Source organism: Symsagittifera roscoffensis, chromosome 2 (assembly GCF_963678635.1).
Source record: "Symsagittifera roscoffensis chromosome 2, txSymRosc1.1, whole genome shotgun sequence".
Classification (NCBI taxonomy): Eukaryota; Metazoa; Xenacoelomorpha; order Acoela; family Convolutidae; genus Symsagittifera; species Symsagittifera roscoffensis.
Window position 1 is genome coordinate 1,912,336 of NC_087063.1, and position 20,101 is coordinate 1,932,436.

At 32.3% G+C, this 20,101-nt stretch overlaps 1 protein-coding gene across 3 annotated transcripts in view; it reads left to right on the plus strand.

Moving 5' to 3' along the window:
- Window positions 1–20,101, plus strand: part of LOC134839579 (uncharacterized) — a 72,475-nt gene that overhangs the window by 41,686 nt on the left and 10,688 nt on the right. For all 3 annotated transcript variants that reach the window (XM_063855180.1, XM_063855179.1, XM_063855178.1), the window contains exons 4-7: window positions 11,598–11,821; window positions 12,350–12,832; window positions 16,754–16,921; window positions 17,352–17,883. In XM_063855180.1, the coding sequence (XP_063711250.1) occupies window positions 11,598–11,821; window positions 12,350–12,832; window positions 16,754–16,921; window positions 17,352–17,883 (1,407 nt within the window). The remainder of the gene's footprint in view (window positions 1–11,597; window positions 11,822–12,349; window positions 12,833–16,753; window positions 16,922–17,351; window positions 17,884–20,101) is intronic.

Below are 20,101 nucleotides of genomic sequence, written 5' to 3' on the forward strand. Positions count from 1 at the left end.
TTCCCTAACAAACAATTATTTCCTTAACAAACAATTGTTTAAAAAAGCCCTCACAGGTTGTTTCAAAAACTCTATTTTGATTATAAAGCCCTCACAGGTTGTTTCAAAAACTCTATTTTGATTATAAAATTTGATTATAAAAATCACGAGGTGAAAAAATGTTGATTCAACGCAACCGGATACCGGATAAAACAAAAAATTAATAAGTTTCTAACTCATTTATTCGAAAAAGCTAGCTGAGTATAACAAGACTGCTCGTAAATCAAGGCAAACCCCTGAGAGTTCTGACCGTCCCTTAATTCATATCGAATAGTTTTTGGGAAAAGAAAATAATGAAACCCTATACATTTTTGGACAATATCAAAGTGCAAAAGTTGGTTGTTTTTATTTTCGTTTCCTTTGGGTTTTGCAGATCTCTAGACTTTTGCGAGACTCTAGTTTTAGTCCGTCAATATTATTGCCACCTCTTTCTGACATCATTTTTGCCATTTTTGCTACCTCTCTGGCGGCTTAAGTTATCCAACGACATCATCATTGCCACCTCTTTTTGTGTTTTAGGTCCCACTCAAAAAAATTCGAATTTTTTGTTTCTATTATCTAGGTCTGCTATTTTGAAATTTGGTAAAATTTTCCCAAAGGATAAATTAGCTGTTGTTTCGGAAGAGTGAACGGTTTTGTACCCAAAGGTCTGTAATAGGGTTCCTTGTTTTTTCTGTTAGTTGAGTTCTTCCTTTTCAGTTTGCTAAAAACAATTGGTCAAAAAAAAGTTTGCAGATGTCCGTAATCTATTTTTTCAACTGCAGCCCAGTGTAATGCCTTTGACCGAAACATACGGAATAAAGATTTAGGGCACCGGATCATTCAATTTTCCGTTGTCTTTAAGGATAATATATTTTTGACAGACTAAAATTTTATAGAGGGTATTAGGTTTTCTATTGAAGTGTTTTTTGTACGTGTGCAACTGTTTGTGATTGAATTGCGCTCCTAAAAATTCAATTTTCTTTGAAGCAATTACGTTTGAAGAGCGTTTCGTTTTTTTTTCTGGACAAAGATCGAAGTTTGGATTTCACTATAAGAAGAAACTTTTCTTTTTATCAGTTTGATCGATGGTCTGCAACTATACAAACAAAAAATTTCAAATTTGGCTTTTAAAAAGAAAAAAATAGAATTGGTTAAAAAATGATTCAGGAGAGAACAATTTGGAGTAATAAATGATTGAAATTTTAGCCTCTACAACTTCTTTGTCATAGTGAGAAAAAAGTATTAGTTTGACAGCTTGTATTTGAAACTAATTGTTCAAATTTATATTGTTGCCAGCTAAATGGCTTTGGTGAAGTTATAGAGTAAACTTCTGCTACCTAACTGGTTGTGCGGTTGGATAACTTTTGTTTCCGTGGTTACAGAGAAGGGCCGATGAAATTTCATTGTATTCAGTTGTAACCAAAAAACCGAAACAAAAATACTTCCATTACCCAAGGAACCCCAAAGTTTCTGAATAGTTTGTTGAATAAACTGCTATGAGTACAACTAAGAATCTGCTCAGGGAAAACTATTTCTAATCACCTTGAAAAAATTGTTCTGAATTTTTTTTCTGTGAGAAGGGTCAATTTGTTCTCTGCACTTTTCCTTGAATTAGAAACCCGTTAACTTTTTTCAACTAACAAACTCATTTTTTTTTCAGAATCGATTTTGAATCCAACTTTTTCAATTTCTAAATAGAATGTTTCGCACTTGGACATTTTATTTTAAAACTATAGCTTTCAAAATTATCTTCATTGCCTTTGAACCGTCCTTCAAATTTAAATTTCGGTCTATAAAAAAGTTTATAAAAACAAAATTTTCAGTTTTTGGGCTCATAATTTTAGAAACTTGTTTGGCCTACCCACTAACCCTATCAAAATATTAACAAAAGACATTTGCTAGTTATGTTTCACTCATTATACTAAATTTGCACTGTTTACTCAAACATGAATGATTGAGTATAATTTTTAGATACTGATTTGCAAATCAATTTTTCCACTGGTTGTTTAAAGTTATTGAGAGATTGCGTTATCAACCAATTATTGGAAGTTAGACACATTTGATTTTGATTTATCCCTAGTGCTGTTCGAATCATAAAAAACACGGTTGTTTGAATCTATTTACAATTTTTGTCTGTTCCGGCTTCTTGAAGTGGCAAGAAATAAGGCACTTTTGCACTTCGCTTTCAGAAAAAAACATTGCGAGGTAAACTCTTCGTTTTGTAAATTGTCGGCGGATTCCACGATAAGGACGCTCACTTTTGTTCTTCTTTTGTTCTTTCATTCTCTTTGAATGTTCCGAAAAAAATTTAATATGTTTAAAGGCTTTTTTCTGGAATCCAGGAACATACAGACACAAAACTGTGCACCTATCCAGTACACAGTTTGGCCTCGTAATAAAAGTCATTTTCGGGATTGTGGCCGAATTCAGAGGAGATTGTGACGGATTGTCTGAAGGTGCGCTGAATTTACAATTTAACAAGGATTTGATGGGGAGCTCGTTGTTTTTCGAAATTAAGTTTCCGGTGTTTTCCTTGCTGCTCATGATTATTTGATTGTCCGGGAAACTGAAAGCTGTGTCTTCTATGTTGCTTTAGATGGGCCAACGTGTCGACGAGATCTTGAAGTATTCTGATCTTCATCATCCATTAGTTGCGGATTGATGCATTCCGCAATACTTGGAGAGACATTTGTAGTTTTGGAGAATCTTTGAACACTAAAACTTATTGAGAACAGTTAAGTTCACTGGCGGAAATTACATTTTATGATATCAAGTGAATAGAAACTGTTTGCAACGACCTAAATTGGCTTTACGTTGAGTGCGCCAGTGCAAAAACTGTTTGAAAAAAATTGAAACGCTAGAGTAAAAACTGCTGCAGATAAGCAACGGCTATTTTGCAGCAACCAACTTTTTGAATAAAGCTTTTATAGTAACTAATTTTGAGATAACTAATTTCGAGCAAAACAAGCTGGTGCCAAAAACAAGCTGGTGAAACACATGTAAAAACAAAACATTAAACACACACCTCGAAAACGTTTTACCGGAGTTTTTTAGAAGATCAATAGCAGCTGAAAAATCACCGAGAAATTTTGTGAAAAAATCGAGACACGCAGTGTCAGATGTGAACAAGCTTCGAGATGCAATATAAACTGTTGCATATCTGGTACAAAAGGCATATGGAAAACACTAACAAAATTCTTTCATCTGAGAATCGTTTTGAGCCGACACATAGTTTTTTTATTGTTTTTTTTTGATAAAAAAATGCAGGAACATATTGCATACAAGCGTTTTATTTGTCAATTAAAGCACGATATTGAGCACATGTGTGTTATTTCTTTTCAGCTTGTTTTGTTTAATTGGAGAGGCAAAATATTTTCATCTATTAATTTTTTAATCTATTAAATATTTTAATTTTTTAATTGATAAATTGCACTTAAGTTTCAAATAATTGACTAGTGTTTCAAAATGACACTAGTTTTTTAAACTTTAAACTAGCTTCTAAAGAATGGCAGGGAATTTTCACGTCATCAAGTGTTTTTCGTAAGCAACAGCTATGTATTGAATCGAGAAGCTTTGTGAATAAATCGGGACACTTAGTGTCGAAGTTTCAACTATTTTCGAAATGAAATATCAGCTGTTTCTTATCTGTTAGATACAAAATACATGTGAAAAAACTGATCAAAACACACAAATTTGGAAAAATTTACACGATAACAGGCAATTTTGCTTTCTAATTTGTTGGGTTGATTGCTTTTGGGAAGATATTGCACTTTAGTTTCAATAAGTGCACTAGTGCATAAACTTTTGCAATAATTTTTTAAATATTGCACTACTGTTTCAAAACATGCGCTGGGTTTTCAATTAATGCACCGAAAGATACTGAACACGCTTGTTTTTATTTATACATTTACACCATAATGTTCTCTGCTTAATGAACCAGTTGGCCAAAACTTGTTCTCATTAATGATTAGAAAAAACGCTTGAAGTGGATTACCTGACTGATGTTACTTGAATCATGCCAAGATGACTACGTCGATAGCTAATAAACCTAATGACTCTTTACTAAAGCTAATTAAAATAGTGTTCGACTTCTCTCTGACTATGGAAAACAAGAAAACAGTAAAGAAGCCCAAAGGCAACAAAGACGAAAAAGAAAATCAAAAACCTAAGCCTATCATGACTTCAGCGTCCAAGGACGCAGACCAGAAATCAGATCCGCCCAGTTTTTGGTTATCAAAACTGATTCATCATTATTGAATTTTTTTTATTTTGAAAAAAAACTTTTGATAGCCGTTTAAAAGTATAATCGGGTTCTAAAAATTATCAGGTAGCATGATTCAAATTTTTTTTATAACTTAGGAGGAAATTCGTAAATAAACAGTAAACTTATGGTTGTTAATAGAAAATATTCAAATCGAATTTTAATTTAAAATGTCCAAAAATGCCTGCCGCAAACTACTATGGCAATTTTTTGGGTTCAAAAAATATTTTAACAGATTTTTTTTTTCAAAAAGTGCTTTTACTGTTCCGTTTTTTGAAACCACCAAAAAATTATAAATTTTATAATTATTTTTAAATTGTTTTGTTTTTATCAATTTAAAGTACTGTTTTTTGTTTTCATCCTCTTGAAGTATATTTCAAGTGGTCTGGTGGGACCATATATCTAAACACGCGTTTGAACAGGACTCCCTAAATATGACTGGATTGTACTTCTAACCATGTAACTAATCTTTTCAAATTTTGAAAAATTACCCTGTTGATATTATGCACCAGTGGACAAAATTGAGCGTAACTTCAGGAAGTTACTTTAGCTGTTTTTTTCTCGAGAATTGTGTTAGATATAACCATTAACTTCAAATTTAACCCAAGATTTTATATGGACCGAGAGCAAAAAATCAGAGCTTTCCTTAATGAACATATCGAAATTTGGTTGGAAAGACTCGCCATATAACTCTGGGTTGGAAAAAAAGCAACTTTTCACTATCTCCGCTTGAGATAAAAAGCAACGTGAAATTGTACTTTACCGCAGATTTTTGTTAAAGTTTGCACTCTTGTTCTTTCTTGTCGATGAGCTTAACAGTTCACCAACAGTTAATTATTGTCGCGATAAAATTACACAAACTGAATGTTTTTTTCCGCTCATTAGAAAAAAAAGAGCTCACTCTGATGCAAAATTTAGTGCAGCTAGTAAAACTGGCATTTTCAAGTCCTTCTCATCATTTTTGATAACTTGTTAACGAAAGCACTAATATTTTGCTCTTAGTATCTGTAAAAACTTTGTTGAAATTGTAGTCGAAACTAATCCTCAAAAAAGAACTTAAGAGAGTAAAACGCCAAATTTTGTTTTCTTTTTTCCCTTGTGCGCTCGCTTAATTTATTTTTCCAGTTTTCTGCTTTAAGGCTAAAAAAATGAAATAATTTTTAATTTTGTTAACTTTGAGAACCATGTTATCAGTGCCGTAACTGTTGCTGATCTGGAAGACAAAGCTGATTTGGCCATCTCTAACTTGCAAGGATCAAGCGTGTCCTCCGGCATCGATATCAAAGGAACTTCAATTCTTTCTCAACTCTGTTTTTTATAGAATAGTTTTCTCAGTGCCAAGACAAACTGATCTGGATTTTATCAATTTTCAGACTACATTATTCGAAATGCTTTTTTTGGACAAATCGGATTTTTGAGTTTTTTGTTAGGAAATTCCGTTCTTCAAACCAGAGTTCGCACTACTTCGGCAATCTTTGCTGTTCTTTTGCCTCGAGCCAATCTGTCTCATTTTTGCTCCGACCATTTGAAAATTGTGGATGAACTTTGTATTCACTTTGTTTTCTACGAACTTTTTATTTTTTGTTTTCTACGAGAAATCAGCTCACACATAAATCATAATTAGTGAGTTAAATAAATAATATATCATATAAAAGCCCTTTCAGTCGTGATTAAATTGATATTAAAATTGTTTGAACTTTTTTCTCAGTTTTCAAAAACCGGTTTGGAAGTTTTAATTTTTGGTCTGATTTTGAGCTAATAAGGTTATCGTGCAGGCTTACAAAAGGTTATGAACCTAAATTATGCCGAGAAAACTTAATTAAAATTGGTTGTTGGAGTTTTTAGTGCCAATTTGTGAATTAAAAAATTCAAAAAATTCTGCAAAAGTTCAGCAAAATTTTAAAATCTGTGTAATTCGTTTTCTTTTAATTTTTTTTTGTTTTTCTGAACGTTTTTTCCCAATTCGTCTAATTCCCTATGAATGTCGAATTTGCCTGATTTCCTAATTTGGTTCAGATTTTTCTATTATACCACACAGAAAAAACTAACCCTATTTGAGAAAAAAAGTTTTTTTTAATAAGACTATGGACGGAACATTCTGTGCTACTGCAAAGTAACCGGCGATCCTTGTTATATTTTTTGTTTTAGTCGAGGCAAAAAATCTGCCAAGGACATAAAAAATATTTTAATTTTCATTCAAGAAATCAGTAGTCAGTCAGAAATTCCGAACAAATTACGTCTTTTGACACACTCGCCACTAAAAAATAGGCCGTTGGTATCAATTCACCAAAAAATCAAAAAACGCCTTAAAATCCTCCATAATTTTCTGCTCAGATTTATCATAATCAGGTTTTTTGTTTGACATCATCCTGCTAAATGCAGTACAATAAGTGAACAATAAAAATCGGCTCTTTTTTCCACATTCGCTCCTCACGTTTCAAGATTTTTTGAATAATTGTTTCATGAATACTTATAGTTAAAACCGTGATAATACAATTTAGAGTATGAAGAGAAAATCTGTTCACAATAAGTAGTTTGTTCTCAATGCCAAAGATTCTTTAAGTGCATTTTTAAAACCCTGAGTATTTTTCAAAATTGGAGTTGAAAAGTTGGGGCGTTGCAGTGGAAAATAGACCACCCGCACCGAAGTTTCACGGATAAAAATTAATTATAATGGATATTTGTAGAATTATGTTGTCTATATAATCGACTATAGTGGCAAAATTAGACAACGTAATGGATTTTTAATCCATTCTAATTGCTAATTGATTAAAATTGTTGATAAATTTTTCTGAAAATAAATTGAAATCAATCGATTATAATTGATTATAATCTATTATATTGGGATTTTATTGCTTAAAAAATAGTATCATTATAATCCATTTTCAATCGATTATAATCGAAATATTTTTTTTTGGAGACTGACAATGAAAATCCAATATAATCGATTATTATCCATGAAACTTCAGTGCGGGCAAAATTTTTTTTATATCGAACTTGAAAGCAAATATAAGAGTGAAAATTGAACGTCTTTAAAGTAGTCCACGTGAAAGATCCGAACAATCCGAATGCGGCGAACCGAGTTCAAGTCCCAGTAAACGACGACGACAGTTTCCTGCCGCCCTCGTCACGTGACTCACAAGGACAGATGATCACGTGGGAGACTCATTACGACCCCAGGAACAAAGTTGGGATCAGTCAGAATTTTAGCGCCAGATTTGTTTGACTCGAAAAAGCAAAGTACATTCAATTACGCTGCTACAAAAAATGGATTCTGGCGTTTTTTGTCCAATTTTTTGGTGAACAAGCTAAAAATTTTAAATAGAGCTGGGTAAAATATCTTTGAAACGATGATCTGATTTTTTAATTAAAAATTTTGAAGAAACTTTTCCGCTTCCAGTTGCGGGGCGGGTGTTAAAGTTGGTTACAGTTCCTGGTAAAAATTATCAGAACTTTTGTCTCATACCTTTCATCGAGTAAATGCGTAGCCCGCGTCTTTGCGCTGACGATCTTTTGTTAGTTTGGCAAAAACACGTTGTACTTTTTCTTTAGCTTTTTGTCTAGAGACGTTTAGTCATTATTAAGCTTTTCTACCCAGAAGGGAGTTTCGACCCCCTTACTACCCAAATGGTCTTCTTTTGGTAATTGTTAAGGCCTCTTTGGTAAATTTTGTACTTCATTACGAATCCAGCCCCTTTAAAAATGACGACAGGTGAGGATTGATCCCAACAAGGCCGACTCCGACGACGAGGGTTCCAATTTTTGGCAACTGCGGGAGAAAGATGCAATGAAACCACCGGCTAAAAGCCACGGCAAACATTGAATTCAATCTAACATAAGATAAAAACCAAGTTAAGAAAACCAAGAGTACTGAAATAAGAAGTATAAGTATTATGAATCAAAGACTTCGTTTCCATTAATAATGATCACGGACAAAAGCATAAGAGGAAATCATGCTCGATTATGCAGTCTACTTATCTCGAGAGTCGCGAAACAGTTGAAATTTCAAATTTGATAAAAACAACAATTAACCCAGGTTGACGACCATAGACTGAAAAATTAAATTGAACAATTACAAATATAAGTAGTATAAAAGCTAGTCATACAAAGTTCGAATTTTTTTTTTCAAAATTAGGGTAATTAGGAGTAATGAACATAGCGAGGACACTTAATTGATTCTTGGTGAATTTCTTTTTTTTTAAGGAAAAAATCCTAAATTTTGCTCGAGGTCAATTTTATTTTTTGCAATTTGATTTTATTTTTTTTTTCAAAATTATTTTAACGTCATTGTTCAAAAGAAGGCAAATTCCACTATCAAACAGCAAAAGTGTAAAGGTCACAAAAACCGTGACGAATTTCTAATTTCGAAAGTGGATTTTAGTGGTCAGATTTCCGAGCGGAATTTTAAAGTTCACCTATTGATCCAGTTTTTTCAAATTATGTTTGTATTGTTTTTGCATCGAAAAATGTTCATCGTAAAGTTTTCATAAAATTCAAAAAGTTTTAAAGCCTGATATTTTTTATCAAGTTTTGTAACGAAGTTTTGAAAAGTTTATTTAAAAAAAAAACAAGTCAGCTTTTCCCGTTTCCTGTGTTCATTATTCTTTATCAACTGTCGTTTGGCTTAGTTTTAATATTAAATATACTTGTCTGTTGTTTTGGAAAAAAAATTTGGTGTTATATCATTGAATTAGGAAATATTGTATAGTAAAAATGCTAATCACATAGTTACTATTCATCTAAATTGTATAAATTGAATATAAGTTTATAAAGGAAGACTTTTCAGCTGACCTTCGTGTTGATAATTGACTTAAAAAAACACTGACTAAAACTAATCTATACGTTTTCTGCACCAAAAAAGAATTGTTTTGAATTGAAATTTTCAATTTTTTGTCATTTGCCTAACAAATTTGCGCCTAGAAAGTTGGTGAAGAAAAAGAAATTTGCAGAAATTTGATATTTTTTTTTCATACCCTGGGAACCCTTAGATTTGCAAAACATTGCATAAAATCTTGCATTGTCTTCATTTCATAAATTTGTGGTAAAAAAGTCTCCTATTGCTCTTTGTAGCTGCGATGGAGATTTTTCTTGAGCACAAATTTTTGCTCAAGTTTCAAAACAAAAAGAACAGTTTTATTATATTAAAAATATTTTGATCAGATTTTGATGAATTTCACTGCCTTGGAAAAGCAACACTCAATCTGAATTGATTGAAATCGTTTTTTTTTTCAAACAAAAAATTGATTATTTTTTCTATCATAAAATCCATTTAATTCGTTAAAAATTGATTTTCATACAGTATAATAACTGTAAAAAATTCGATTCAAATCGATTTCAATCTCAAATTTAACAATCCGGGAAGCTCTAAAAGTATTTTGATAGCATTAAAATGCTTCCATGTCAATCAAACAATCAAACTTCTTCAACGTGAAACTTTTTAAAAAGCGGTGAGAAAAAGTCATAGTAGGAAAGAAGCGTCGAATATTTTCATGGTTGTTTATCAGTTTTTATTAGTGGCACAATACTCATGGAATTGGTTATCACGCTCACACTAAAAAATATACTGAAGATCTATGGCATAGGGTCTGTTTTTTTTTTCTCAAAAACTTTAGCCACTTCAAAGAAACCTAGCAGGGTTCAAGCGTTGTGTCAGTTTGAAGCCCTGCTATTTTTTCGGGATTATGAAAAACTCGAAAAAAGCTGTCTAATATTTGGGAAAAAATGGGTTTTTTTGTTTTTCAAACTAAATTATACGTAATTTGATTAACTGAGTTTTTTAAAAGTTTTAAGAAGTTTTTTTTTTCTATTTCATTTCTTGCATTTTAACCTAATCCTATTGCACTTTCTAAACAGGAAAAAAACTATTAAGTTCAATGTCAAATTCTGTTTAAAATTTACCTTATTTTTCCATTAAAGGTATGAATTTTTATTTTGGATTTTCTTCGATAAATTATTTGGTGCAATAGGCATCGCAACCGGCTATTTTTGTTTCGATTGCAAATGGATAAATTTGTATTTTCGACGATCATCATCGGATAATTCAATACAAAGGGGATGCAAAAAAGACACCAATACCATTTTTCAAAAAAAACTGAAGAAAAAATTGCAAATTACTAAAATTGAATATACAAATGATTTTTGAGAAAAAAGTATCTTACAATTTTTAGAAAAAACAAAAAGAAACTAAAAGCTTCCACCCAGATTTTACCATATCATGATCTACAAGCTCTCATGTTACATTTTTTATCTTCAATTTTTCTTGTCAATTAAAAAAAGTGAGACAAAATAATGAGATTAGATAGAGATTTTAGACGTTCGGAAACACAAAAATATCGAGTTTTTGGCTTAACACTAAATTCAAACGAAGAGTGACAAATAGACAAGATTTAAAAACGCTGCGCTTTACGAAGATGGGCTGTGTTCTAGATATCCGCACCGTTCTTGCGTGTCGGACCCCGTAACCGGGAGATCAGCCTTAAAACCCTTTCAAAAATTTATGTGGAATCAAATTACCAAATTTCTACAGTTTACACACGAAAATAGTTTTAGCGTAAGACTTGTTGACGTACTAGTTTTGTCGCGGAATCCACAATACAAGAATGTTACCAGCGTAAACTTAGCTACTATTTCGGACAACACTGCTTCTTTTGTGCCCCCACAATTTTATTTTCAATAGTTGATAATATCAATCCAATGTAGAGAGATAATTTCAAGTTTCTTTTAAAAACCATTTTGGGTTGGATGTTCAAACAAAAGTTGTCGGCGAAACATTTTTTTGCTAAATACACAGCAACCGGCTATTCATGTTTCTTATGATTCAATAAAACAAGGAATCAAATTGCAGAAATAAATGTCTACATTATTCTTTTTTTTTCAGCTTCGTATTTAACTTTCCAGCCAAGTCAGGTGTAAATTGACTAATTCTTTGCCTAAGGCTTGTTTATATTTAACTTACATGGGCTACATTATATTTACCAGCAGTGTTCAATTGCTCCTGTATTGAAGTTTCCTCCTTATATAATCAGGGAATCACTTGGGGAAAAAACCCATAACTGTGATTTCCGGATCATCTAATTAAATGCAAAATTTTTCAGTTTTAATTCCGCAATTAAGCAGCCATATTGTTATAGTATTTCAACTCCCGTTAATATTTTTATTTCATATTTTAGTGTTATATTCAAACAGTCTAACTATAGATTCAAAGATGTAGCATTTACTAACTTATGTTGGACTAATTGAAGAGTAAAAAATGAAGTTTTTTTCTCAATACTTGCACTTAAGGTCAAGAATCAAGTCTAATTAATCCTCATTTTAGCTCATTCATCACCACTTCGTCAGACAGATACAGCAACCGATTCAGATCTCAAAAAACATCACTGTCAACTAAATACGACAAATCAGAGAGAGAATCCGATTCTGAAGACTTCTTTGAAAAGGATGCGGATTACGAGACAAGATTGAACAACACCCTCGAGGGATTGAACCACAGAAAAAACTATTCAAAGAATTACAGAAGTTCCAAAATGGCTGCACGAAAAAGCGAGTACTCCCTCAAATCAATTCTCTATGCTTTGATTCTTAAAACTTAAGTATAATTTTAATATAAACTAAATTTCAATATCTAATATTCTAAATTGCCAGGTTCTAAGCCATTTTTAAATGGCGTGAAAAAAACAAACTCCATTTCATTTTCATAACAGAGCTTCAGCGGCTTTCTTTCATAGGATATGACTCTAAGCGAAAGTATATTAAGATAAAATCATCCCACCACAAAAAAAATTGGGTCAACTTAACAATTGCTACCCCTATGGTATCTATACGAGAATTACCACACCTCCAAATAAATGCAGTAAATTAACACTAAAGCCGTCTTTTTATAAGTCGAGTTTTGCTGCGTTCTGGTTGGTCGAAAATTTGACTAATTTAATCTACTTTACACATACCCCACCCCCTTCTTGGAGGGGGGGGGGTGGAATTGTACAGTAGATCCGAAAAACTTTTCTCTTCTAAAATGGGTTTTGGAAAGCATTAAAATTGCAATAACACCAAACATTTTTTTTCTCCTAGGAACGACAAACACTTCGCCGTGTACACAGAATTCGGCTCCCTACAACCTCGACAGCAAAAACCGACACTCCTTGGGCGTCTTCGTAAACCTGGACCAACAATTCTCCAAGTTTCCATCTCTTAACTCTCAACTCAAGAACAGTCCAGAACATTCTGGAATGAAACATAACCAAAGTGGCGCTTACAATGGTGCAGTTGGCCGAAAGTCCGCCTATCAGAGCTATAATCAATATTTTTCTGACAATGGAGGTGAAGTTAGCCGAAACGAGAGACGACACTTCAAGCACAAAGGTTCGAATTTCAGCGACCTTGAGCTAGAGTTTGAGGATATAGCTGAGTTTGACAGCAATAACAACGGAATTGGAAATCAGATTGTTGTCAGCTTTGAAGAACTGGCGCTAAATGAGAGCACACTGTGCTTGAAAAGTTTGGGAAAAGGACAACAAAGAAGCCACCAAGCAGCACCTTCTAGATTCTTTGCAGGTGTGTAGAAATTTTTTTTTCATTGAATTATATCATGTTAATTTTATATGTTTTGTCATACGTTTCAAATGATTTGCCAAATCTCTCAGTATGTTTTTTTTCTTTAGATAAATATTCACTCTCTAAATAACCCTACAAAACAATTCAGATCAGAATGACATGTTTGACCTGTAATCCATATTTGACTTCTGCAGCCGAAGTGAAATTCTTACCCTATAAGACTTTTTATAATAATCTGATTCTACAAAAAACTAACCTTACCAAATTTTCTACTGAGCATGTACATTGCATAATTTTACAAAACTTTGTAGAATAAATTTGGTTGTCAAATACAAGCACGTGGCCACAAAAGCCCCACTCCCTTCCACAACACCCCCACCTACCCTAACTCCCACCCCTCCCCAACCCCCCCTCACTCCACCACCCCAACCCCTCTCCCCACTAATTTATACTCCTCATGTGTTGAGTGGGGGTTGGGGTAAGTCTGACTTGAATATGAGCTGGAGAGGTTTGGCGACTGATTGTTGGTTATAATCAATTATTTTGTAATTCTATAGATACTGATTATAAAAGACAATATAATCAATAATGATCAGTGGGCGCTCGTTGCCCAAAAATAAATTTGTCTGATTTTTTTAGAGCGTTTCGATTTTTTAAAAACGGCTTCGAGGCCAAATTTTTGAGGAGATACATGCGGAAGAGATACTTAAATGGAAAAATAAATGTTGAAAAAAGTGCAAAAAAATAAAAAAAGGTTTACAAACAAGGGAAAAGTATGAAAAGAAGAAAAGAAAACAGGATAAAGGTTTTCTAACCAATTTGCTTTAACACTTCAAAGTGTGCTTTGCTAAAACAGTGGTCGCGTTTTGCGTTTTCTACATTTTTCGCTGTTTGCCTTCGATATCCGATTTTTTTTTTCAAAATTTGTTGCTAAATGGAGATCATATTAACATATTAAACGCTCCCTCATAATGCAATTTCTGGCCATGAAAAAAAAAGATGTCTGAAGAGTAGAAATGGGAGTGCAGCCAGTATTTAGACAGCCGCGTATTCATACTCGTCAGTATTTCGACAAATACTGTATGAACCAATCAGAATCGAGAAAAGACATAAATAATCCAAAATAAAAAATAATTATTTATTAATTTCTTCTTTGTCTCGATTCTGATTGGTTGAAACAATATTTGTCTAAATACTGACCAGTCTGAATACACAGTTGTCTAAATACTGATATGTAACCGCAGAAATGGTTCAGTAATTTCAAAAAGTTCAAACGTGACGTATTCTAAAGACGAAAGAAATTTGAATGAAATTAGGTCAATTTGATCTCAGAGGCTTTGCGATCCACGTTAACAGCAACAAGCTAATACAGAAAAATTCTATTAAACTTTTTTATAAATTAATATCACATCCTATTACTTCTTGAAAATATCTTAAAAATTTTGGTTGAATCATAAATAATTTGATAGGCGTTTGATGAAAACCAAAAGTTTAACAGTGATTAGTTCCGTTAAAAAACTTTGAAAAAAACCATAAAGCAGAGATTTGAGTCGGAAACATGTAATCTCCACTTGCTTGCAATGTGAGGTATAAACAAATTTGTACAGTTTTTATTTTTTTATTTTGATTTTGAAAAAAAAAAAAGAAATATTTTCTTTGTTTAAAATGCAGTTTCAGACAGGATATTCAACATTAAAGTTTCCAGAGTTCCATTTTGATGCACGCGTTTTTGAAGTGCTAAGGATTTATTGTTCCATTTTTTAGTTTTGTGATGATTTCTCAAAAGTACGGTTTCCTCCAATGGTTTTACAATGTCTCTTTTTCTCAAATTGTTCCAATAAACAGTGTTCCAAAAAAGACCCCTTCAAAGCTGTTCAAAAAACTTATTGAAAATATTGTGGAATTTTTCAACAAAACTGGTTTTAGGTAAACGCAAAAAAAACTAGAAACAAAAATTTGCATAGTTAATAAGAGTACATGGTGCAACAATTAATCCATCAAAAGATCGCCGTTCTTTTTCTGTTAATTTTTAGTGGACATTTGTTCAAAATAGTTCACTATTTAAAAACTAATTTTTTAATGGCGGGAATTTTTATGTATGAATTTTCAAAAATATTTAAAAAAAACAAGTTTCTAGTAGATTTTTTGTGCTAAAATGTGAAAATTTGATTTTCGGTCAATTTTTTTTGAATTAGGGATTTAATGACGACCGCCAAGTTTTTTCAGACTACAGCTCAACTAAAAACCGGAACGCTATTGTCAGAGCAAAAATTGAGTATTCCAGGACAGCCATTTGCTTAAAATGTCTGTCTGAGTAGTTCTTTTTTTCATTAAAAAAAACAAAAAAATGGGAAAAAACTGTGTTAGCAGCTAGTTATTCCATCCCTATTTTTGGTACATTGGTCCGTTCCAAGCTATGCGTCAAACTTTTCTATTTTGATATCAACTGTGTCACAAAACAATGTTTTTGACAAAAATCAATATAAAAGCTAAACAAAACAAAAATGGAAAAGTAAAAAATAATCATTTTGGTTTAAAATCGTTTCTTGTGCTCCAAATATTTTTAATTCAGTTTTTGATTTTCAAAGTTTTTTTAACTTAAAAGTTTTTTTATCTTATTTTAAAATAGTTTTTATACCTAAGCCCTGAACTGAAAGAGCATCAAAGACATATCGAAATTTGCAATTCAACTTGCAAAAGTGATCAAACCAACAACAAACTTTACAATGCTTCTAATTGCAATGCAACCTGCAAAGGTAATCAAATCAACTAAAAATCGAGACTTTTTAGAAATTCATCATCTTTAATTTGGCAACATTTGGGTTCGTTTTGGGCTCTTCTGCTTCAAAACTAATTGGATTAGCCGTAATAAACTTAAGTTAATTTACTTTTTGAGTTTCACTGTGCTTTTTTATGGCGTTTGACAAATTCAGCATCTACGACAAAAAAAAATAGCAGCGGATTTTTTTTTTCAAAAAACACTTTAAAACAATTCCTGGCATAAGTTGTCAACTTCAGTGAACAGCAGTGCTGTCACATTTTTACAGTAATTGACATAAATATTCATAAGACAAAGAGTGCATTCAGCGGTTTAAAAGCTTCCAAATTGTTCACGTCGAATCAACGGATGGCAGTCACTTTCTAGGATGCAAAAATAGATTTGGCAAAATTTTCAGATGCAATGACGCACGTCGCTAATCTTAACGGTGAGTTTTTTGAATTTCTAACTCAAGTTTTTTTGCAAAAAAAACAAAGCACACTTAGCTTTTGGTCTGAAAAGCATTTTATTAATTACCTGTCGGAATTGCTTTTTTTTGAATGAATTTTAGACAGAAAAAATTTCTGCCTGAATGATTTTATGACGCATTGATTTGAAATTTTTCTACAAAAAGAAACACTTTGTTTCAAGACTATTTAGGAGCGTTTTGAGGAGCATATACTTCCATTAACATCTTCTTAATACCGTTTTAGGAGCTTCAGGTTTTGCATAAACAGGCTTTGTTGAAGTAAAATTGTAATTATCATTTCCTTTTGTAGTCTGTCATAAGGCGTCAGCAAAGCCGGTAAATTAGGAAAACGTCCGTTTTATTAATCTCTTTGTGCTCGCACAGTCGGAAAATTTTCTCTTTAACAACTTCCTGTATTTTTTATGTTTTTTTTTGCAAAATTATGTTTTGGGTCTGATTTTTGCCAACCTAAATTGAAAATATTCTTATTCATTCCAACAACCCTTCAAAATAAAATAAAAATGAAAAAAATTAGATAGAGAGACGCTTTTCCTTTTAGAAGTATTCATTTTTACTTTGATTAATCAACCGCGCAATTAGAAGCTCTTAGATTTCACATTTTTTCCTCGCGTTTGTTTTGGATCGGTCATTTAAAAATTTCACAATTATTTCACCCTACTTTAGTTTTGTTCAGACACTAATGGGAAACGCAAATCGTTGCCTCCCGGATTCTGTGAATTGTCTTGGCGCCATCGTAAAGAGATCAATTTAGACAACGGACGCTCGGAACAATCGGAACAATCGGAACAATCGGAACAACGACTTTTCAGAACAAATTACGACGTCAAGGGAACAGTTCGAGGTAGGCCGAAATATTTATTTAATTTCAATGTACAAACTTTCAACATTGGGGAAGCTCATCTGAAACTTAATAGAACTGTATATATGAAATATGGATATCTGATCTTGAAAAAAAAAAACTAAATAATGCCCGTTTCAAAGCCGCCTTCGAGTAATTCCAAAGGGAGACCTTTTGGTATTAACGGCGTAGTATTTCGTAACCAGCGCCTCTGCAAAAAATATATAATTTTAACAGTTCCAAGATATCGTAGCAAAACGAAATAAAACAATTTTGAAGGAAAAAACCGTGCCAAAAAACGCATTTTCGGTTAAAAAAATGATAATTTCTCAGTTTGATGAAAACTTGATATTTAAATTTACCTTTTTGATTTCATTAAAAAATTCTTTTTTATAATCAGCTCTCGCCTTATTTTTTCAATGCAATCATTTAGATATTTGGTCCAACAACAAACAAAAACTAGGCTTGTCGGCTTCTGTTTGCCACGAAGAGGACTTGGACACCATCTTAGACGGTCTCGCAAACTGCGTTTTGTCATCTAGCACCAGTGCTATACGATCGAAGACATCAATTATGAATTCAACAGAACAGCTTCAAAAGACTTTGAAAAGTGTCTCTGAGCTGTCTTTGAAGCCACGAATCCGTTTCTACGCGGGCGGAAACGGCGCGATAAGCCCTTCGGATGGAAGCACGAGTAGTAAGATATACGTGAACAAAACTGTACCCTCGAATGAACTTCGAATTGATGATTCGATAATTGGAACTAAGAGATCACGAATTGTGAAAAATCAGAAGGAGGAAAGCGGCGAGGGAGAGCAAGAAAATAAAACAAACAGAGTTCGATCGCCGAGACGAGATTTCTTCAAACGCGAGTCGGCAATTGACATTTCGGATTCCTTCGAGAAGTCGAGATTTGACCCCGACGAGAGATCCGCATTTAAACACAAAGAATTAGCAGAGAAAAGGTACACAGTTTATTTTTTTTCGGAAACTGCATTTTTTCTTATCTAAGATACAGCTCTATATGGCATTTGACCTAATTCCTCTGACCCATTAAAAAATGACAGAATCGTTCTTTTTCTTCTTCTGACAAAGCTCTAGTTTTTTGCTATAATTTTAGCCGGACTTTTTACTCGAAAAGATTCAACATTCGACTTCTAATCTGACTTCTAGTCATACAATTTTCAAACAAGAAAAGTTTTTGATTTTACAATTTTCTTCAATTTCGTGCAAACAGAAAAAGTTATGAAAACTCTATGAAACCTCTTCTTTAATACATTCTATTTATAGAATTGGCAGTTTTTCATATGTCAATAGCAGTTTTCTAAAAGAAAAAGTTTTAAAAAATATTTTGAGTTTTTAAAACTTTGTTTTTTTTCTGAAAAGCATCAACACTTTTTCAACAAAAACCCAAAATCTCAGAGGTTAAGTCCGACAAAATTGCACACTTCAATTGCATTTGTTGTTTGGCCATGTTTTTGGTTGTTTTCAGGTTCACACAAACGATACAAAAAATTTTATATTATTTTCAAGAATACAAACCTTCTACCTTGAAAAATTCACTGGTTAAAAAAACGCTTTTATAAACAGAATTAAGTTTAAGTTAACGTTGAAAAAGAAAAGCTCTAAGTGTAGCTGTACAAAAAAAAACAATTAATTGCGTTAAAAAATAAGCCTGGACTACCTCAATTTTTTTTACAGGTTTGCATTTAAATTGTTTTTTCTGAAAATAATTAGCTCAAGCTCATAATTAAAATACTATTTAAAAGGTGAGCTTTTAGGAGTGAATAGGCTGGGAATTTGAAAAATTTAAGATTAAAGCGCTCAAGATTTTTCTCGTTTTTCCATACGTGTGTTAAGTGCTGCTAAATTACCCAGCTCAGAAATCATTCAAGTTTGAAATGAAGCACGCTTAATGGATGCAAAAGGTGCTTCAAACGATTCGTTGTAACCTGAAATGCGATGGTTGAAAGCTTAAAAAAATCATCAGAATTTCTTTCTTTTTTCAAATTTTGAAAAAACTGCGGAGAAAAAACTACATAGGCCAACATAAAGTTTAGTTCGATCAATCAGGTTTGTGTTTTTATACGAGTATCTTTGTTGTTCCTACCATTGAAAGACTTATAGATGGTTTATATTTAGTCAATTATAGTAGTCTTTAAAAAATTTTGCCATGAAAAATGACTTTTAACCCTTTTTATTTAATTTTCGAATTGATTCAGCGCCTTTTTGGGAATTTTGAAAAAAATTGCCAAGACGTGATTTATTTTGCTTTTTCAGCTTTTTTCTTCTTTGAAACTTTTTTTGATTCAACGAAGTAACTTGCGGTACTGTTTTAATAATATTATTACAGATGTTCAATGAAATCTTCTTATTCTAGACACCAGGTCTGAAGTGACACAAATTGAAAAAAAAACTCACATGAATCAGTACAGCTAATGCCAAAGTCACATATTTTTATTTTTAAGGTTTTCTTAGCTTTCAAGTTTGAGATTAGCAATGTTTTACATTTGAAATGAGGGACTGCTTATCTGCTTTTTGGGCCGCAAAACTTGTTTTTTTTTATATAACTAACAACTGCCTCAAACAAAACATCCGAAAAATAATATTACTTTTAATTTCTTCGGTATTTGAAGAAAGATCAAAAAGCTCAAGAAAGCATCAACTATCAATGACCGTTAAGAGAACACCTTATCAGCTTGTGATTTTTTTTGAAATTTGTGTTAGTAAAAAAACATAAAAAACTCACTTTCTAATTTGATTTATCACGGCTTGTCTTTTGATGACTTTTCCTGCTCAACGTCATTAATTGTAAGTAAGTTTTTTTTGTTCTAAATTTGAACAAAACGCTGAATGCTTTTTTGAGGCTTTTTTTTGTTCAGTAAATTTCGAAAATTCAAATGTTCCTTTAGTCTTTATTTTGTCATTTTTTCATGATCATAATACGGATATTGCTATTTACCACCTAATAAAGCAAAGTATTGATTCAAAACACCATCAGCATCAAAAACTTTGATGTTTTGTAAAGTTTTTCTTCAAAATATACTAAAAACTCGGAACAGTATCTCGGAGTTCTAACCTTTTCCATTTTTTTCTTCGGATTTTTTTCTGTTATTCAATGTTGCTTTAAATGATCTAATTAGCAATTAAGCAATTAAATGATCTAATTCATTCGCTTCAGTA